The sequence below is a fragment of the Vulpes lagopus genome, chromosome 16, assembly GCF_018345385.1.
Source record: "Vulpes lagopus strain Blue_001 chromosome 16, ASM1834538v1, whole genome shotgun sequence".
NCBI lineage: Eukaryota > Metazoa > Chordata > Mammalia > Carnivora > Canidae > Vulpes > Vulpes lagopus.
The window spans coordinates 34558699-34581749 of record NC_054839.1 but is presented as its reverse complement, the minus strand read 5'-3'; the positions used below and the strand labels follow the sequence as shown (position 1 = coordinate 34581749).

The following is a 23051-nucleotide window of genomic DNA, read 5'->3' as shown; positions in this document are numbered from 1 at the left end:
CAAAACTACTTCCAACTGGGCAATAGGGTGGAGGTAGAGCTGTGATGTAGAAGAAAATGAAGCATAAGAGCTTGAGACATTTTCCTTTGTATGCTTTTATATTCATATGAACCTTTTATAAGGCTCATGTGAGATTTATATATGAAGAGAACCCCAAGAGGTGCATTTTATAGACACCTTTCTTAAGTTCTGGCCATGGAAATCACAGATATGGCAGTTGTTTTTCAGGCATTTGATGCACTAACAAAGACTAGATTGAACCCCAGAATGTAAGTGCTTAAAGGATAGGAGTGTGTTTCCATTGCCTTGCACAGCTGATAAAGCTGATACTCAATAAATATTTGCTAATTGAGAACTTAAAAAAAAAAAATGGTTCTGTGCCTTCCTGATTTATTTATCTTCTTAACTATTAAAACTCTACTGGGTGGAGAACTTGAGTGTTGAACTAAAAGGACCTGGAGAGCTAAAGCAGCAACTCCCAAGGCTATGGTTAGTGCCCCTTCTGCAACAGGCAGCACCATTTCAGTCCCTTTCATTCATAAAACCCAGCTCATTCCGCTAATCATCATCTTCTCTCTCAAGCTAGCTTTTGCCTGTGCTTACCCTTTTCTCTAGCCTTGCCTCTCTCCTCTCTAGGAAGAACTAGAGCTGTTCTAATCTCTTTGGAGCAACTTTCCTTTTTCCTTCCAGAGCAGCATAGGACTAATTTTTGCTAGTATTCTGCTACCATCCTTTTCCAAACCAGTACTTTTGACTCAAGATTCATATCATTGTCACTATTTTCTCAGTAAAAATGCAGATGTTAGCAATCCTGCTTAGTCTTTTTGAAACAATGAAAAGCCTCAGGATCCAGGGAGGGCAGGGAACATGATAAAAATAGTAACACTAGTAAATTGTGTATGAAGTTTCCAAATTACAGTGAGTTTATGGTAGGGTTCAGATCGTAACTTAGATTGGTTATCTCAATGACTGGCATCTGTTGGATGGGTAAATTAAGTTTATTAATTGATACATAAATGGCTGTGTGTGACCACATGACTCCCTGTAGAAGTGATTTAAAAGGCTACATGTGGTCATCTGGAAGACAGTGTTCAAATAAGTACAATTTAGTTCAACAACTTTGTCCTGACTATATGCAGAAACCCTTGCTAAACATTATAGAATATTTGATCATTTTGATATAGATAAAATTGAGTGCACTACTTTAAAGGAAAATAAAGAAAATGCTAAGTGCTATGAAAATTTAAAGAAAGAATAGATACTGTTATGTTGATGCACTCCTGCAGAAAGAATTTGAGGTTGGCCTTGAAGAAGGTCTAAGATTTTGACAGGTGACAAGGAGGTCTAGTTAAAGTGTGAGAAATACCCAAGGCAAAAAAAGTACAGTATTTATAAATTATTTTCTAATTTCTGCTTCTTTCCATTATTCAATAATAGAATGTCTAATATGCATTTTTTTTTTATATCTAGACTTTATTCCTCTCTTTCTACATTCTTATCCCTGGCTTCAGTCACTTCATGATCCATTAACACTTTCCTTAGGACAAAAGGGGAGATAAAAGTAGAGAGGATATACCTAGAAGACTCAGAAAATAGAATCGTGGCTGCTAGGAACTGGGGGTGTAGGGAGTCACTGTAATGGAGACAGTTTCAGTTACACAGGGGGAAAGAGCGCTGTGGATGGATGGTGGTGATGGTCACACAACAGTGTTGATATACTTAATGCCACTGACCTGTACACTTAATAATGATGGCAAATTTTATATTGTTTATATTTTACCACAATTTAAAAATTACTTTTTCTGAGTAGATAAATTATAAAAACAGCTTTTCTCATTATTCACCACAAATGAATTGAGCAGTTATTTATAAGATAGTAATGTAATGTAATGAGTGCAACTGAACATAGAAAGACAAATGACACAGGATGCCACACTGGTGTAGCATCACTACAGAGTCATATGCTAACTCTGTGCCTCCCAACCTTTTTCAAGACAACTACATACTTGAGCAACACACTAGGTTAAATGAACTTTGCTGGTAGATTGAAGGGGCTCCAGCCATCTCTGGAAACTGAGGGGATCAACAACTCATTATACCTATAACACTTTCTTGTGAATTTGTATGGAAGTTCTGGACTCGCTTTTTTTTTTTTTTTTTTTGGTGGTGAATCTGGATTTATCTCACTAAAGTATGCTCGGACCTCAAGATATCTAGCTACATACATTTACATTTCAAAAAAATAACTTTTCAATTTCTAGCATCATGAGTTCTTTTTTTTTTTCTTTAAGATTTTATTTATTTATTCATGAGAAACACAAAGAGAGAGAGACAGAGACACAGGCAGAGGGAGAAGCAGGCTTCATGCAGGGAGCCCAACGTGGGACTCGATCCCGGAGCTGCAGGATCATACCCCAGGCTGAAGGCGGCGCTAAACCGCTGAGCCACCAGGGCTGCCCAGCATCTTGAGTTCTAACTGCAACTTCTTCCTGATATACATTATTAGAAATAAATAATTTCTTTGTGAGCACGCAAGTAGGAAAGTGAAGGCCAAATAAGAGGGGACAATCTCTCATTGAGTCGATAGGAAAGCCAAGTAAGCTATCCTAGACTCACTTAAGTTGGGCCCTGCCTGTGAAGCTGTGAAGACTCTGTAAGTATTTATTCTGTGATTCCCAGCTTATATCTTTTTTGGAAAACAAAGTCATTATATCTAGTAGAGATCATCTTTCTTTTCTTTAGAAAAGTGACACTTTTCTGTTGGTTGAATACTAATAGATTCTTAATTTCTAGCTCTTTTTCTAGATTCCAGGAATAATCCACCAGGCTTATTATATCTGCATTATCATCATTCTTTCTCATTTTAACATACTTTCTCAATATGTTAGAACCCCCAAATAATATATGAATGTTTTAGTTGACTGCTTCTCCATGACACAAAAGTGCCTATCTTATCATTTATTTATCTCCAGAATCACATGTAACCTGGTAGATTAGTCCTGGTAGGATTCCAGTTAATCCTGTCATTTGTTTTCTACCACAGCTCTCTGAGTTCCTCCCTAAATCTGGAGTGCAGCTCTCTTAGGGTTTGTTAACACTCATCTAATAATTCAAAGTTTTCACTAACTTGTACTATTTCTTTATAAAACCACAAACAGGGGATCCCTGGGTGGCGCAGCGGTTTGGCACCTGCCTTTGGTCCAGGGCGCGATCCTGGAGACCCAGGATCGAGTCCCACGTCGGGCTCCCGGTGCATGGAGCCTGCTTCTCCCTCTGCCTATGTCTCTGCCTCTCTCTCTCTCTCTCTCTCTCTCTCTCTCTGTGTGACAATCATAAATAAATAAAATATATATATATATATATATAACCACAAACACAATCTAAGTCATCACATAAAAAATAAAGCTGAAAGATCAAATATCTCAAAAGTCAGTTTATGAAGTGGAAAAGCAGCTAATCCCTGGAAAGAGGTACACTTGATTGTGGCAAATCTACTTCATTAACACATCTGATAAAAAAATGTATTGGTGGGGAGGGGAGGGAGGAGAGGTGGTCTGCTTTGGACAAAACACAGTAAAAGGAGTCAGGAAGAATTGCCACTGAAATTCTTGTACTGTCCTTTTTTGAGTCTTAAGATTGCTTTTTAATATCAAAAGTTTTATTCATCATCTTCCCATGTACACAGAGCAGTAATATTTTTTGTATCAGTTGATTGAAAAAACAGAGAGTACAAGTTCTCTACCCTTTGCTATAAGCTCGAGGATCTATAGCTTGGTCTGTAGAAGGTGCTTTCAGATTTTTTTGCCCAGGAGCTACAGTTAAAAAAACCAGCTCACATTGTGACCTAGTGATGATCATACTTTCTCAAAACAGAGTTTACCCCAGCTATAGCAGATACTCTGGCATTTTCTATTCTAGTCTGTTGACTTTTTTCTTCTCAAGTCCAGTCTTCACCCATTAAATTGATTTTCTTACCTATGGGTGGGGACCTACAGTTTCTTTTTTTTTTCCTCCAGTTTTATCGAGATATAATTGAAGAGGCCTACAGTTTCAAAAACACTGGCATAGATGTGCTTCTGAGACTGATTGTGTCAGCCTTAGACTTTTAGCTGGCTCACCTTTTCCAGTCACTCAAAACTTCTCCATCTCTTTATATAAGAACCATGCAATTTTTCAGTTTTTCTGTGACTTATGATCTAGAACTATTTAAAAAAACGAAAGAAAAAGAAAGAAAGAAAAAAGAGAAAGAAAGAAAGAAAGAAAGAAAGAAAGAAAGAAAGAAAGAAAGAAAGAAAGAAAGAAAGAAAGAAAGAAAGAAAGAAAGAAAGAAAGAGAAGAAAGAAAGAAAGAAAAAAAGAAAAAAAGAGTACTGGTAAAACTAGCAGGCATTTATGGCCAAATGACAATTATATGTCTTATTACCAATTAATAGCATTCTGATTTGTACCCTGGTATCTTTTGGATTTAGCTAGCCTCTGCCACTTATTTTTTAAAGAATTATGTATACATCCTTGCACATGTGCTTGCACACACACACACAGACTGGGGAAGGGAAAGAGGGAGAGAGAATGCCAAGCAGATTCCTTGCTGAGCACAGGGCCAACTCTGGACTCTGGGGTCCATTCCACGACCTTGAGATCACGACCCCATCCAAAATCATAAGTCAGACACTCAAATGACTGAGCCACCCTAGGCATCCTGCCACTTTTTTTTTTTTTTTTTTCTAAGTCATCTCCACACCCAACATGGAGCTCAAACTCACAACCCAGGATCAAGAGTCGCATGCTCTACCATCTAAGCTAGCCAGGCGCCCCAGCCTCTGTCACTTTTCAGTTAATTTCTCTTAGCAGACAGCACCTGACCTTCCCTATGATTTCCTGATTTTGCCATGGAAGCTTCTTTGACCTTTTTTTTGCATTTTATTCTTTTTTTAAGTAGGCTCACGTCACTGAGATAAAGAGTTGCATGCTCTACTGACTGAGCCAGCCAGGAGCCTCTCTTTTACCTTCTATACTAAGGACTTTGAACTTTCTTTTAAAGAAGGAAATACTGAGGTGTTTTAATACAGATTTGCATTTTAGAAAGATAAGCTTGGAAGAACTGTGGATGAATAATTAAACAGAATAGGAGAGCCAGATCAGAATTAGGAAGGTCTTACACAAACAATGAAGGCCCCGTGGGGTCGAGATAGGAACAAAATGAGTTAAAAAGATATTTCAATAAAAGCTAAGTTTTGGACTGTCTAGAATGGATGTAGTAGGTGAAAAGAAGAAATCTAGGATGAAGAAGAATCAGATATTTCTGGTTTGACTGAGTAAAGTATGATACTATTCACTAAGACAGAGACTATGGAGGATTGGGAGAGTTCATTCTGACCTACTGAATTTCAGTCACCTCTGGAGGCCCTCCTGTGAAAGTATCTATAGCTCAAGTTAGAGCCATAGTGTAAAGATTAAAGTGGAGGAGAATCGACCAGCTTATCTAGTGGTAATTGAAGCTGGCCAAAGCATAAATAAGGTCAAGAGGAGCTGATCGTTGATATCACTTCCAACAGTTTGTACATCAACTAGGGACTATAAATCAATATAGAAATTACAAGTTATCATACTCATCTATATGCTTACACATATGTGTATATATTTAGGAATATGGTCCTTCATAATTTGAAGCAGATCTAAGTAGGAAAGAAACTGCATATTTAATTTATCGTAATATATTGTATAAAATAGGACATTTTGGTCAGAATCCGTGCCTTATATAAGGAGTTCTGAGTGCTTTATTCTGTAATAGTCCACCTCCCCTGCTTTTTTGTTACTACTCTGAAGAGCAAGGCTCATTTTAGATTGAAACAATTAGGGCAGCCCCGGTGGCCCAGTGGTTTAGCACCATCTTCCACCCAAGGCATGGTGATCCTGGAGACCGGGGATTGAGTCCCAAGTCAGGCTTCTCCCTCTGCCTGTGTCTAAGCGCCTCTCTCTCTCTCTGTCTCTCATGAATAAATAAATAAAATCTTAAAAAAAAAAAAAAAGAAACAATTGAATAGTAAAGCTAAGAAGTACTCTGACAAATAGCAATTCAGAAGCTCAAAGTACAGTGATTTGAATCTAGTAATTCTTCAGGAAATACCCATTGTGTGAATAAATATCCATATATAGACAGATAAGAGAAATGAAAAGAGCCATGTCCTAGATTTTTTATAATTCTCTTTGAAAATAAAATCCATTCATAAATACTTATGTCTGTACAATATGTTAAATATAGGCTTTGAGCCAGAAAACACAGATGTACATTTTTTCTACACACATACCAGGAGGGAGATTATTTCTGACAAAAGACAGAACCTTTGCCCTTAAGTATTTTTCTGAATTAAGAAAAGCACTTATTTACTGTAATTTTACATACAGAGCCTCAATATTATATAGGTACTTAGTTCTCTGAATTGCGTCTCTTATTTTACTTGATTTTTATATTTTTTTCTTTTTTCTTTTTTTTAACAGACCAAAAAAGAAGCACCTGAGTGGTCTAAGAAACAAAAGATGAAGACCTAGTGTTTGGACTGATTTGCTACACCATTATTTACTCCCAGAGTTCTTTCTTTGATGAACAAAAAGTTTGTCATAATCATGTACTTGGCATTTTTTTAAATAACTAAAGTTTATTTTAACAATGTTAAATTAACAGATTTCAGCATAAGAATCAAAATGTATGAAATGCAAACAATAGTATGCTTTGTATTAGGTTTTATTTTTTTGTTACAAAATAAATATATACTCATGATTTAAATTTTAGAGCTTTCATCATTCTCAAATTATGAAAATAATAATATTTTAAAATATTTGGCTAAATATTGTTAGATTGGTGAGTGTATTTTCTACTATATAAATACCAGGTTTAAATGTCATAACAGAAATACCAAGACACTGTAGATTTTTTTAAATTAAGAGTCATTTGTGAAATCTACTAAAAGACACTATAAATGCCCAGTAATGGTGGTCAGATATCACATATTTAGGTGGATATGAATTACTGATTATTTCTTTGGCTTCTGTTTTTCCCTATATTTCATATGATCGTTAATCAATAAAATCTCGTAGAAAATCTGTTATTTCATTGGTCAAGGAAAAATTGGGGGGAAGGTCTCTCCTTACATTGATCAAAACAATGCTGATTCAGATGCAGGATGGACCAAATTTCTAGTCAGTGAGGTAAAAAAGAGTAGCGTGTCTTTTTCTCAACATAAAATTAACATTCCATTTCTCATTCAAGAGATAAAACTTAAAGAAGAGTGGGAAGAACCACTATTCTCAACCACTCAACCACTATTAAACTTAGTGGCTGGGTAATTCTTTTTTCGAGGTGGGAGTGGGGGGCAGTCCTTTGCATTGCCGCATGTTTAGCGGCTTCTCTGGCCTCCACCACTAGATGACAGTAGCATCTACCCCCAGTTGTGATCATCTGAAATGTCTCCTGTCCCCAAAATCACTCCCTACTTCCCAATGCAGAACCAGTGATACCAATGATTAACCTTGTAGATATGAAACAATCCTATCTGTTGTGTGTTCTCTGAAAATCACAATAGTACAGAACTGTTAGTTGAATGAGAAAACAGAAAAAGACTTTGATAATAATATATACTTGTAAGTCTATCCTTAGTCTGAAGACCCTAATCTCATTCCCCTTCATTTCATTTAACTAAGCATCTTCTAACATATGACTTTCTGCAACAAAGATTTGTGAATATGACCTTTCTTAGGCATGCATTTTAAATCTAGATTACTTGTATAATTCATTAAAACTAAATTAACTTGTAGACAGACATATTTTGTTTCCTTCTAAAATGATAGAAGAAAATGTCCTATTTTCAACTCTATTAATCTAAAAGCATTTAATGATTTAGTTTAGTCAATCCATTATTATATGATATTTTAATATAAAGGAATAGTGATTGATTATCCAGGTTAAAATAACGGTGCACAAGAGTAGGAAAATTTGGACCTCATTTAAGAAATAGAAACCACAGTGATGAAGAAATTGAAGAAGTCTTCCTCCATCCAAATCCTTAACTTTCTTCCCTCATTCCTTCCTTTCAATTCTAGATGTAATTACTTTAAAAAAAAAAGTTCCTACTCTCATTTGTCACCATAATATCTATTAATACATCTCAGAGTTAGATTGTTTTGTTTTTTATTGAGTTCTGTTTGACATACCATAATGTATTGGTTTCAGATGTACAACATAGTGAGTTGATCTTTTTATACGTTATGAAATGACCACCACAATAGGTGTAGTTACCCTCTGTCACCATACAAAGTTAATACAATATTACTGACTATATTCCCTAGTTGTACACATTTCATCCCCATGACTTACTTATTTTATAACCGGAAGTTTGTACCTCTTAATCTCTATTGCCTATTTTACCCTTCCCTTAATCTTCTTCTAGATTGTGATATAACAGCTTCTTGGAAGACCTTTGGGGACTTCTAATTCAGATGGCACTTTTTCCAGAAAGTCTTATCTGTTCTACCATAATAATCTGTATTAAGTTCTCATACTTTATATCTCTTTAATTCTGTTTATCATATTTTATATAATTGTGTATACTTATCCATTTCCTTGGAAGGCAAGAAATGTTTCTTATGCTTTTTTTGGTCCTTCATATCTAGCATATCTAGCCCTATGCCTTGAACTTAAGCAGTGAATGTTTATTTGATAAATTTGGGCATAGATGAGATAAAGTGATATAAATTTTTGTTTCATCGATGTCTTGATGAAAAAATTAGAGACTTTTATTATCATGGAATCTATTATAGCTCATTTCTTGATGTCACCACAACACTTGCCTGTTCTCCAAATTTCAAGACCTTCATTTTTTCACTTTTTTTTCTCCTTACCACTTCCTTTTTTTTTTATTATGGTAAAAAACACATTAGATAAAATTTACTATCTTACTCATTTTTAAGTGTGCAGTTCAATAGTACTGAGTATATTCACATAGATATGCAGCAAATCTTCAGACTTTTTCATCCTTCAAATCTGAAACTATACTCATTAAACAGCTTCTCTTTTCTTGTTTTTCCCCTCGCTGGCAACCCACCATACTTCTTTCTATTTCTATGAGTTTGACTACTTTAGATTTCATATAAGGGGAATCATACAGTATTTGTCTTTTGTTGACTGTCTTACTACACTTAGCAAAATGTCCTCAAGGTTCATCCATATGTAGCATATGTCAAAATTTCCTTCTTACTTAAGACTCAATAATACTCCATTATGAGTATATACCACATTTTGTTTATCCATTCATCCCTTGATGGACATCTGGGTTGCTTCCACTTCTTGGCTATTATGAATCTCCTTACTTCCTAACTTTATCATATCCTTTCCTGGCTTTGGCATTTTCTTATTGAAAAATAAATAAAAACATAAAATTCTTTTTTTTATTGCTAAGTGTTTTATGAAATGTTGCTCAAATGTAAGAGTAATAGCTACCATTATCAACCTCATTCTATCAGCCAGTTGCTGTGTTACATGCTTTCTACTCCTTAATTTACTTAATCTTCTCAGTAACTTTGCCAAGTAAGCATTATCTTCATTTTTAAAATGAAGAAACTGAGACTCAGAGTAACTTAATGGCCCAAGATCAGACACATAATAAATAGTAGAAGTGGATCTGAACCAAGACTGTCTTAATTCTAATGGACATTCTCTTTCCAGTATACTCTATTGCTTGTATCTCCACCCCCTACCCCAGTAAGATGAAAAGGAGGGGGGAAAAAATCTTGATTTAACAGCTTTCTTTAAGAAAAAAAAACATATAGGACTTAGCATAGTTGGATTTTCATTCAAGAAAATTTCATGGATATAAGATCTATTCCTAAAGATAATAGTGTTGCAGTGCTAAAGGATTCTGGCAAAGAAATTCCATGTTCTTCTAGCAGTTCTTACTAATAGTATATAGTCAACTTTTCAGAACCAGCTAAATGGTCTCTGTTAATTAATCCATGCATTCATTCAACAAATAAGAAAAACCTAAAATGTACAAGACATTAAAACTTTGCATGGTTTGTCCTCATTCTTTTCTCAAAGGTATTTGAAAAAGAACTCTATGATGTCTCAAACACCAGAGATGAGGTTTTATTCTTATCAACCTCAATATAAGAATTTCTAAAAAGAACTATTACAGTGACTCAGAGTACTCCAAATTCACTATCTTGTGCTGACAGTGGTTGGATAATCACCCATCAGAAAATTTAAAGCAAGATTCCCACACTTAAGAGAAGGTTGACGCTATTAATGAGCCAGGTTCCCTTTTATACTAAAATTCTGGAAGGCTAAGAATATGCAAAAAGAGAAGGGGGGGGGGCAGGAGAAAAAAATAGTTTAATCTTATTTTAGAAAGTAATTAGTACTATAAATGCTTCAAAGGAAGGTTTCCTGGGGCTTAGAGTCACCAGACAAAGCCAACCAGTTAGCTATCAAGAGTCCTCCCAAGATATCATTTACTTTGGTTGATTTACAAGAGTCCATAGTCCAGACCTCAGCTCTACAGGCTCAGAAACTTAATTGTATTAATGTTTTGAAGGTATCATCTTTCAAGAGTATGCCCCCACTTAACTGGTGTAAAAATCATGTATTTTGAGCAAGAAGTAAAACTAAGAATATGACGCTTGGATCAGCACAGGTGGAGTATTCTTTATTTCTCTGTGGCTTTTGCAATATTATATACTCATCATTTTCCTCCTTTCTCCTCTTCTAGCTGATCATAAAACATGAGAATTTTTCAGGGTTTCTTTTTCCCCTTAAATCTTTTTCCTATTCTGTACTAAATGTCTTGATAATTTCTACTCCCTGGCTTTAGTCACTATATACCCATATTCCCAAATTTTCACCTCTAGTCCAAAATGTCCCTTTAAATTTAACACCTGCTTACTTGACATTTCTATTTGGATATCTCTTTGTGACCTCAAACCTAACATGTACAAAACTGAATTCAAGTTTCTTCTTCAGTCCCTCAGTTTCAATAAATGGTACCACCACCTACTCAGGGGCTCATATCACAAACCTAGGAATCATTCTAGACCCTTCTCTTAATAACTCCCAAGCATTAGATCACCAGGCCTTGTTGATCTCCCTCATAAATATTTCCTCTTTTTAAAAATTTTTTGATTATGAAAATTTCCAAATATACAAAAGGACAGAATAGACAGTGGTGGGTACAGGGGAAGAGACAGATATGTTCACTGTTTGATTGTGGTATTGGTTTCATGCGTGTTTACATATGTCAATGTTTATCAAATTATACATTTTTTAAGTGTGCAGTTTATTATATGTTAATTGAACCTCAATAGGGATGTCTAAAAAGAACAATGAGAGGCACCTGGGTGACTCAGTTGGCTAAGCATCCAGTTAAGCATCCAACTCTTGGTTTTGGCTCAGGTCATAATCTCATCATCATGAGATAGAGCCCTACACTGGGCTCTGCACTGAGCTGAGAGTGGACCCTGCTTGGGATTCTCTCCTCTCCCTCTGCCCCCTTCCTCCCCACATGTGTGCTTGCTCTCTCTCTCTCTAAAAAATACATAATTTTTTTAATTATGGGAAGATAGAAAAACAATTTTTAATTTTTAATTTTGGGAAGATAGAAAAACAATTAGGAAATCACTACTTAGTAACCCACGATGAAATAAGTGATTCAGGCATCAGTCATCAATGAATACTAAAACAATGAGAGGGGATCCCTGGGTGGCTCAGCGGTTTAGCGCCTGCCTTTGGCTCAGGGCGTGATCCTGGAGTGGCGAGATCCAGTCCCACATCGGGCTCCCGGCATGGAACCTGCTTCTCCCTCTGCCTGTGTCTCTGCCTCTCTCTCTCTCTCTCTCTCTCTCTCTCTCTCTCTCTCTCTCTGTGTGTGTGTGTGTGTGTGTGTGTGTGCACGGGCGTGTGTGTCTTTCATGAATAAATAAAATCTTTAAAAAATAAAACAATGAGATACAAGGATAATAGGTAACTTCGGATCAGGCCATAACCATCTAAATTTTTCTTTCTTTCTTTCTTTCTTTCTTTCTTTCTTTCTTTCTTTCTTTCTTTCTTTTCTCTCTTTCTTCTTTCTTTCTTCTTTCTTCTTTTGAAAAAAGTATAATGACGTTAGCTTGGAAGGGAGAAACATCTCTTCTTTTGAGATCAGGGCAAAAAGAAGAAGATGTAAAGATAAAGAGATAAATTATGACCTTATTTTCCTGGGTAACACGAGAGAAAGAATAATTAGTTATTAAAAATTTTTTCTGCCACAGACTCTTTGTTTTCCCCAAAATTCACATATTGAAAACTAATTCCCAGTGTGTTGGTATTTAGAGGTGGGGCTTTGGGGAGGTGACTGTCATGAGGGTCAAGCTCTCATGAATATGGTTAGTGCCTTTATAAAGAGACATCAGAGAGCTCCCTAACCCTGCAGGTGAGGACATAGCAATAAGACATAGCTACCCATGAACCAAGAAGTGGAATTTCACCACATGTTGAATTTGCTGGTGCCATGATCTTGGGCTTCCTAGCTGCTAGAATGGAGAAATAAATATCTGGTATTTACAAGTCACTCAGTGTATGTATTTTGTTATAGCAGCCCAAATGGACTAAGGCATTCTTCCAAACAAAATGTAATATGAAAAAAAAAAATCAAATGCCATGTTCCTCTTTCCCTTCCTTTCTTCCTACCATTCAACACAATTTGCAGGGGCAATTATTCTGTGCCTGGTACTGTGCTAGGTGCTGGGATACAGCAGTGTCAGGTAAGACTAGACTATTTGTTTTCATGATATGTGTATTCTATTTAGGAGGGATGGGCTATGAACAAATAAGAATTTCAGATATTGCTCTAAATAAAATAAAACAGATGGAATATAGAGTGGTAAGTGTCTATGTGTTGAGGAAGGGACTGAACCCTAAGCTTCAAAATAGGAATTTAAGAAATTATCTGTCTAACTTTTGAAGAAGTTAAAAAAAAAAAAAACTCTTGTATTTAAAAATTAAATTCAAGGGCAGCCCAGGTGGCTCAGCGGTTTAGCGCTGCCTTCAGCCCAGGGCCTGATCCTGGAAACCCGTGATCAAGTACCAAGCCCGGCTCCTTTCATGGAGTCTGCTTCTCCCTCCGCCTGTATCTCTGCCTCTCTCTCTCTCTCTCTGTCATGAATAAATGAATAAAATCTTTAAAAAAAATTAAATTCAAGACTATTGATGAGGTCAAAGAAAACCATACCAACATCCATATAGTTCTGCCAAAACCACTAACTCCTGATTCTATAAAACTAAAACAAATCAGTATCAGTTTTTTTTAAATACTCAATCCACCTGCCTGCATGAATATTTGCTAGACAATCACATGCTAAACTTTATTTCACCTTTATTGAAGAAACAGATACATAAAGAACCTGTGAAGATCCCACATGGAGGTGTGGGGTATTTGGCCATATAATTTATTTTGATCAATGCATATGGCTTAATCAAACTGGATGGAAACTGGCCCAGTTATTTCTACAATAAATTGAAATACATATTTGGGGCATCTGGCTGACTTAGTTGGCAAAGCATGTACCTCTTGATCTTGAGGTTGTGAGTTCAAGCCCCGCATTGGGTATGGAGATTACTTTAAAAAAAAAAAGTCCTAAAGAAAAAGAAATACATTTATATTTGTGGGCATTCAGCACCACACAAGTAAAGACATCACTGTTTTCCCTGCCCGTCCTCAAATTCATTGATAAAACCAACCTCTATTAAGTATTCATGTGTAAGGGATTGTTCTAAGCTCTGAGGATGCCAGCAGTAAATATGCCACCCTCAAGTTATTTTTACCCTCCTAGAGTTTGCTCTAATTGACATAGCGTTTTGTCCTTCAGTCACCAAAGGTAGTAGGAATTAGATAAATGATTTCATTATTTGTTCTAGGTCCTTAGGGTCATAGCTTTGTTCTAGCTCCTGGTGAGAGTCTTTGGGGGACAAGTGCTTTTAAAAATTTATAAAACACTGAAGGAAGAAAACAAAAGTGGAGGTAACATTTTACAGAGCAAACAGTATGTTCCTGGAACTCTACTGGTAACCAGTAATGATAATGATCCTATCACAACAATAATAGTAAATCAAGATGATCATACCAGAAATAAATGGAAGGAACTGGAAGTAAAAGAGGCAGAAGATTTATGACTCTGAGTGCAGTATTGCAGATAAGCGAGGAGAGTAATAAGAGAGAAGTGATCAGTAGTGTAGAATGTCTAAACACATTTTAGAGCACAATTTTTAATGTTAGTGACATTTCTGCTATATAACATTAACAGCTTGGTAATGAAAGCACTAACAGATGGGTTTGAGGAATTCAAATGCTATGAACTTTGAGGGTGTAGGGGATAGGTATTTAGATTCTCAGTAAATGTTTTAATCGTTCTATAGTTATTAAACAGAGAATAAAGTATGATTAGATGTAGAAAATGCATATTCAATAAATACCTGATACAAAGTAACAATCAAAGAAGATACAAAAACACTCATTTTCATGTAGATAGGTACCAATTTATTAACTAAAGTAAATAAAAAAGAAAGCTCTTTTAAGGAAAGGAAAGGCAAAAAAAAAAAAAAAGGGCAAGATGAAGAGGGAAGAAGGAAGAGAGGGAGAGAGAGGAGAAAACGTAATAAGTATATACCATGGAGAATTTCATAGTACTTTCCTGAAAATGATGTCAGTCGGATATATAAATAAATCCATTATTTAAAGACAATGTTTATAAGATGATTAAGATGACTTATATTTCCATTGTATTTAAATGATATAGGTAAGATATGAGGTACTTTTTTTTTTTTTTTAAGTAGGCCTCATGCCAAGAGTGGGGCCCAACACAGGGCTTGAACTCACAATTCTGAGATGGAGACCTGAGCTGAGATCAAGAGTTCAATGCTTCACCAACTGAGCCATCTACATACCCTACACTCTTCTTTTTTCAAGAGGGATATTAAAACATTAGAAATCTCATTACAGGGCAGCCTGGGTGGCTCAGCAGTTTAGCGCCACCTTCAGCCCAGGGCGTGATCCTGGAGACTTGGAATCGAGTCCCACATCGGGTTCCCTGCATGGAGCCTGCTTCTCCCTCTGCCTGTGTCTCTGCCTCTCTGTGTGTGTCTCTCATGAATAAATAAATAAAATCTTAAAAAAAAAAACTGTATATAAAAAAAATCCACCAAAACCCAAAAAATCAAACCCAAACCAAATCCAAACAAACCTCTACATTTTATATCATAATCCAAGTTCTCTTGTAGTGCATGTGATACCAGGAGCCTGAGGTCTAAGGCAGGAAGAGCACCCAGGGAAGGAGGATGCAGTTTTCTAGGTAGAAAAGGCAGCATGTGGTGAAAACCCTGAGAAAAGAGCAAGCTGGGAGAGAATAAGGAACTGTGGAAAGGTCTTTGAGTAACTTAGGGAGTAGCTCAAGAGGAGTTTGAAAGCATCCAGGGTTTGCACTCTGGTGGGTCTCCACAGTGTGTGCTGAAATCAATCAGTTTGGAGCCTCCTGTGTGCATCTCTGCCCAGCGCCCCTGTGGTGGTTTGATGCTGGTCCCGGTGGGAGTATTTATTTCATTCCACCATGGAAATCCGGATTTTACCAAATTCTGGTCTTTTACCCCCCTGAAAGCCTCTTGTTAAACATTCATAAGCATACCATTCAATATTGTAATGGACACTTAAAAATTAAGAGGGTAAAACTTTTGTTGCGTTTTTTTTTTTTAACAATTAAAAAAAAATTGTCAAAAACCTGGCTGAGGCTTTATGAATCAACATGCTAAAAAATTATAGTGTCTAATAAATAGTATAATAGTAGTAGTAGAATATAAGTTCTTACAAATATTTAGAAGTCATGACCAACAGTCCTCCTACCATCTCTGGCTTTATCTGGAAGGAAACTGTAATGATAAATTAACTGAAGGGTGTTCAATGCATTTCCCTAAAACAGCAAAGCTGATATTCAAGTTTTTTGATCAGCTTCTAACATTTCTTCTCATTTTGGGGGGAATATGTTTTGATTATTTGAGGGATGAAATTGCAACTAATTTTTTTTCTCTGCTCTTAATCCATTTATTCCAAACAAGAGGGCATTTTAGACGATTAAAAACAATACCTATACTTTTACTCTTTTTCTGTGCTTGAAACTACTTATTAGTTTTTATGAAGTTGTCAACAATAAAGAACACAACTGCTATTTGCTGTGAAATTGAATGAATTTAAAATGTTTAGAGCTTAAAACTTTTTTTCCTCCTAGTAAGCAATACATAAGCATTTCCATTATTAGAAGAAAAGAAACATTTTATATTGTATCTGGGTTAAGAGGACAGTCATTTCTATTCTTTTTCATCTCATTCCATTTAGGACAATATGTTAGATTCTAAACTGCTTAATACAGTTTGGAGCCTGTTTCATTAGTCACAGAATTAACTGTATTACGTGCTGTTTTGTGTTTGAATTGGAAAGTGCTCAACTATAAAATAAGATAAATGAAAAGTAAAGCCCAAAAGATAAAATAATGTCTCAAAATTTGTTTAAAGGAAATCTATGAAGATTTTTTTCTGAACTACAAATATTCTCCTTCCATATAAAAGAAGCACAACATACTTCTGGTACAAGAACTAAAAGAATTGGCTAAATTTAGGATACTTTGAGATCTATAAAGTGGGGGTGATAAACTATATGTTTTTATCCCTCTATTTAGAAGCATCTACTTTATGTTATGCCAACAGCAGTCTTTTTAATTCAAATTTATTTTTATTTAAAGTATAATTGACATACAATGTTATATTAGATTCAGGTATATAATATAGCTATTTGACATTTCTATACCTTACTCAATGTTCACCATCTGTCACCATACAATGTTATTACAATATTACTGACAATATATCCTTTGCTGTACTTTTTATCTTCATGACTTATTTATTTCATAACTGGAAGTTTGTACCTGTTAATCCCCTTCATCTATTTTGCCCACCTTCCTCCCCTCTGGCAACTACCAGTTTGTTTTCTGTATTTAAGAGTCTGTTTTTTGTTTATTCATTTGTGGGGTTTTGGGGGTTCTTGTTTTTGTTTTTGTTTTTTTTAGAATCCACATAGAATAGAAATCAAATGGTATTTGCCTTTCTCTGTCTGACTTATTTCACTTAGCATAATACCCTATAGGTCCATCCTTGTTGTTGTAAATGACAAGATTTCATTCTTTTTTTATGGCTAAAATTCCTTTGTATATGTATATACCACATCTTTACTCATTCATCTAACAATGAACACTTGGTTTGTTTCCATATCTTGGCTATTGTAAATAATTCTGTAATAAACCTAGGAATGGGTATGCCTTTTTATTTATTTATTTATTTATTTATTTATTTATTTATTTGGTATGCCTTTTTTTTTTAATTTTTATTTATTTATGATAGTCATACAGAGAGAGAGAAACAGGCAGAGACATAGGCAGAGGGAGAAGCAGGCTCCATGCACCGGGAGCCCTACGTGGGACTCGATCCCGGGTCTCCAGGATCGCGCCCTGGGCCAAAGGCAGGCACCAAACCGCTGCGCCACCCAGGGATCCCCTTGGTATGCCTTTTTAAATCAGAATTTTTGTTTTTTGAAAGATAAAAACCCAGTAGTGGAGTTGCTGAATCAAATGCTATTTCTATTGTTTTTAATTACTTAATTCTTTGGTATTTCTATATCTAATTTTTTGAGAAGCCTTTATACTGTTTTCCACAGTGGTCGCACCAATTTATAGTCCCACCAAAAGTGCACGAAGGTTCTTTTCCCCACAACCTTGCTAACACTTGTTATTTCTTCTTTTTTTGATGGTACCTATTCTGACAGGCATGAGGTGATAATTCATTGTGGGTGGTTTTTTTTTTTTTAATTTTTTAAAGATTTTATTTGTTTATTCCTGAGAGATGCACAGAGAGAGAGAGAGAGAGGCAGAGACACAGGCAGAGGGAGAAGCAGGCTTCATGCAGGGAGCCTGATGTGGGACTCGATCTCGGGTCTCCAGGATCACGCCCTGGGCTGAAGGCAGGCGCTAAACCGCTGAGCCACCCGGCTGCCCCCATTGTGGTTTTGATTTGCATTTTCCTGACAATGAACATTGAGCATCTTTACATGTGTCTGTTGGCCATATTATGTCTTTTTTTTGAAAAATGTCTACTCGGGTCCTCTCCCCATTTTTTAATTAGATTATTTGTGCTTTTTTATGTTGAGTTGTCCCTTTTTTTTTTTTTTTTGGTAGGTTCTATGCCCAGCATGGAGCCCAATGTGAGGGTTGAACTCACAACCCTGATATCAAGACCTGAACTGAGATAGAGAGTTGGATGCTTAACTTACTGAGTCCACCCCCACCCCCAGTGCCCCAAGTTGTGTAAATTTTCTATACAAGAACTGGATATTAACCCCTTACATAGTAGTCTTCAAAGTTAATTCTCAGGGGTAGCTGGGTGGCTCAGTTTTAAAAGAAAAAAAAAAGGTAATTCTTGCCTATGATTCACTGTAGCTTTCTAGTCCTAAATTGCAATTTATCTGTTATTCCAGAATGAACTCATTCTGCTGATTTAAAAAAAAAAAAAAAAAAAGGAAGAGGGCAGCCCTGGTGGTGCAGCGGCTTAGCGCCGCCTGCAGCCTAGGGCGTGATCCTGGAGACCCTGGATCGAGTCCCATGTCCGGCTCCCAGCATGGAGCCTGCTTCTCCCTCTGCCTATGTCTCTGCCTCTCCCTCTGTCTCTATGAATAAATAAATAAATTTTTTTAAAAAAGGGAAGAAAGAAAAGGTAATTCTGAACTTCTAGTCTGTGATGGCAGCAAGTGAAATACTTTTGGCAACCATTGCAAAAAATTTTTAGATTATGATCAATATAGTCAATAATTTAAAATTTTTCCAATGATGTACAATTTTATAATTAAAATTGTCATGATTGTATTAAATGAAAAATAGATTTGTTCTCTGTCTCATATGAAATCAATATTTAACATGGGTTTAATAAAAATAAGGCTCATATATCTGGTCATTTAAAATTTTTTAATTAAATTTATTGAACCATGGTATTGTGCTCTTAGTTTATACCTCAGTTGCATTTTTTTCTGTTTTTCAAATTCATGATTTACAAATAGCTTGTATAGACTATAGATTACATTTTATTTATTTATTTATTTATTTAATTTTTAAAGATTTTATTTATTCATGAGAGACACACAGAGAGAGAGAGGCAGAGACATAGGCAGAGAGAGAAGCAGGCTCCCTGTGGGGAACCTGATGTGGGACTCAATCCCAGGACCCCAGGTTCATGACCTGAGCCAAAGGCAGACACTCAACCACTGAGCCACCCAGGTGACCCACCATTATACTTTACATTAAGATCCATGGGTGGGCATGGGTGCAGGAAGAGAGTAGAGTACCTAATGCAGAGGGCCTGAGGCAAAATACCAACAAATACCCACATGTGGGGAGATAGGACAAAGAAAGGGGACAAACAGAACGAAGAACCTTCTTCACTATCGTTTACCCTTGTCATATGGTTTCTACCTAAACCACCAAATTAAGACTCTTCTCCCCCAAAGTGTCAACTAAACCTCCTATTATTGAATTTCTAAGCTTTCATCTCTCACTACTTCATTTCTAAACCTGATGGTCCCTTGGAGAGTCATTCTCAATGTTCAGTCACAAGCCCCGTGTTTTGTATTTCTTTATTCTTTGAGGAAAAAAAAAATACAGAGAAATAAATGTATTTTCCCTTGCCTTAGTGCCACCCTCTCACCTTGTCTTTCACAAGGAGGAATTTCCCCAAATATCCCTGCCGTTTTCCATACTCTTATTGGTACATTCTATGGAAGAGACTGTGCTTATATCCTTTTCCTGCTCCTTTCCAGTTTTTTCTACAGAAGGACCACCCTATTCTGTTCCTGGGTCAGTTCTTAGCACCTCTTCTTCTAAGTCACAGTCATCACCATGTGGCTGAGGAGGTAAACCAGGCACAGTGGGGAGAGGTAAGGGCTGAAGTCTCACATGGCCTTCCCATTCAACTACTTCCTCCAAGATAGCATTTATTAATTAGAAAAACGATATTTTAAATCTCTACCCACCACTTTTGATTTCCTAACCTATTTGTTCAGACCCTGCCTGGGAAGAAGGAAGCTATTCATTGAGCCCTTCACATCTCCACAATATTAAAGACTAATATATGTATGTATTTTATCTATTTTAAATAAGCTCTCCACCCAGCATGGGGCTTGAACTAACCACCTCGAGATCAAGAGTCACATGCTCTACTGACTGAGCCAGCCAGGTGCTCCAGATTTTTTTATTTTTTAAGGAGATTTGTATACTCCTATCATGATATATTGTAAATTTCTTTTTCTTTCTTTCTTTTTTTTTTTTTTTTTTAACATTTCTCCTCCTGAGATACCTTTCTGGTCTCTCTTCAAACATATAGAATTTGTTTCTCCCAAGTCAGTAAAAGACTATTTGATCAAGGGGTGCCTGGCTGGTTCAGTTGGTAGAGCATGCAACTCTTCATCTCCAGGTACTAAGTGTGAGCCCCACATTGGGCGTGGAGTCTACTTTAAAAAAAAAAGAAAGTTAACGAAATACATTTTTTTAAAGATTTTATTTATTTATTAATGAGAGACACACACAGAGAGAGAGAGAGAGAGAGAGAGAAAGAGGCAGAGACACAGACTGAGGGAGAAGCAGGCTCCATGCAGGAAGTCCGATGTGAGACTTGATCCCAGGTCTCCAGGATCAGGCCCTGGACTGAAGGCAGGGCTCAACCACTGAGCCACCCAGGCTCCCCAAAATAAAATTTAAAAAAATAATAAATTTATTTAACTGCAAAGTCTTCATCACTTTGGAGAAAAAGGTGGTGGTAAAATCTAAACAATACAACTGTATTTTTTTTTAATATTCTAAATGATGAAAAGTATTTTTCTGAGAAAATGGACAAAAGGAATAAATCAAATGTTGTCATATATGACTTTCAAATTCTCTCTGTAGCCTATATAAATACTTAGAGTCTTCTTCTTTCAGTCCCCCTTTACCAATTGTCTACAAGTATTTCCTTTTAATATTTTCATGGCCCTACGTATTTTTTAATTCTTTGAAACTTTTTGAGTTTACAGAGAAGTCGCAAGAATAATGCAAATAACATTCATTTATCCCTTATCCAGAGTCTCCAAATGTTAACATTTCATCACATTTGTTTTATCCTCCCCCCACTGATTTTGTTGATGGTGGTGGTGTTGTTCTGAACCTTTGCAAATACTTTGAAGACACGGTTTCCTTTCTCTGCCAAATGTTTCAATGAACATCTCCTAAGAACAAGAACATTCTTTCACATCAACACAGGACAGTGATCAAAATCAGGAAATTAACATTGTTACAATACAATTATCTAATCTAAAGACCTGATTCAGATCTCCCCAATTGTCCCAATCATGGCCTTTATGCCAAGAAAATCTCTATTCACTACATTCAGTTGTCCTATCTCTTAAATCTCCTTTAATCTGGGACAGTTCCTCAGTCATTCTTTGTCTTTTATGACATTGATGATTTCGAAGAGCACATGTCAGTTATTTTGTAGACTGCTCTTCAATTAAATACTACTTTGATCTTATCCATTCGCTTTGATTTGTCCCTTGGATATTTTATGAACATTTTCTATATCCATATTCCAGCACCACTTCTTACTAAAATGTATGATCACTTAACCTCCCTGAGCCTTAGTTCCTCATCTTTAAACTGGGATAATTAAAAAATAAAGTAAAAACAAACAAAAAAACTGGTATAATTATATATACCTGATGAGTTATAGAGAGGAGGATTAAAGGAAGTGATATATTTAAGAGGAATTTACCCTCCAAATATATACAACTTTTTGTACACCAATCATATTCAATAAAGTGTTTGTTCTTGCTTTTGTTTTCAGGAATTTACCCAAGGCATGTCACGAGGTCATTTGCTTTTCATGTGATTTGACTTCTCAACTCTTTATCATCTGGCCACGCTTACGTGGACACCCATGTGTCTCTAAAAATGGGGTTCTAGAACTACTTAGAACTCACCTAAATAATGTCATCCTCATCAAATTATTCACTGCTATTGAACCTGTGGTCAGTTAAAACCCCTAAACTGGGCGCCTGGGTGGCTCAGTCAGTTAAGAAGGTCTGCCTTGGGCTTAGGTCATGATTCCAGGGTCCTGGGATGGAGCCCCATATTGAGCTCCCAACTCAGTGGGGAGTCTGCTTCTCCCTCTCCCTCTGCCCCCCTGCTTATGCTGTCTTGGTCACTCTCTCTCATATAGATAAATAAAATCTTCAAAAAAATAATAATAAAATCCTAAACCTTTTCCTACATATGCTTTATTAGTATTACTAGTAATGTTAGTCTTATTATTGATGTTACTTCTAGCGCTGTACTTGTTGAACTGACCAGCTATACGTGTCAGAACATTTGATGCCTCCTCAAGTGAGCCCTTTCTATTATGTAATTCTCCCAGCTAGATCATGAGGTAGTTTATTATCAGCATTTTGGGGAAACAGATTCAAAGGACTTCCATCACAGGACTCATATAAGTGAGAGTGCTGGGATTTAGTCCCAAGTTGAATTTTCAGAACACAAGTATAATCTTCCTTTCTGTATTACATATCATTTTTAATTTCTACTCATCATTCTAGCCTATTGGAACCTTTATGATTCCCGATTTTGCCATCCAACATATAAGCTTTTCCTCCCAAGTTAGATCATGTGTGACTCCAGTGTTTTCCTCCAAGTCATTGATTAAAAATGATGTTCAAGAGAGAATCCTGTGATAAATGCTAACATTTCCTTCTAGGTTGAAATAAGCCACTCTCCGGATACAGGTTGTTGTTGTTGTTGTTGTTTTCCCCAAATAGCTGTAAATAAATCTTGCTGGATTTATAACCATCTTACCCACAAGGACAACCAAAGACATTTTTTTTCCTCAGGCCATTGGCATCCACCCTCCCCCCCTCAAAGCTCCTG

General features: G+C 36.2%; 1 protein-coding gene across 5 annotated transcripts in view; it reads left to right on the top strand.

The window, feature by feature from the left end:
• Positions 1 to 7105, top strand: part of PIBF1 (progesterone immunomodulatory binding factor 1) — a 194722-nt gene extending 187617 nt beyond the window's left edge. For all 5 annotated transcript variants that reach the window (XM_041731278.1, XM_041731274.1, XM_041731276.1 and 2 more), the window contains one exon: positions 6498 to 7105. In XM_041731278.1, coding sequence (XP_041587212.1) covers positions 6498 to 6548 — 51 coding nt within the window. In that variant the 3' untranslated portion in view covers positions 6549 to 7105. The remainder of the gene's footprint in view (positions 1 to 6497) is intronic.
• Positions 7106 to 23051: the final 15946 nt, after the last annotated feature.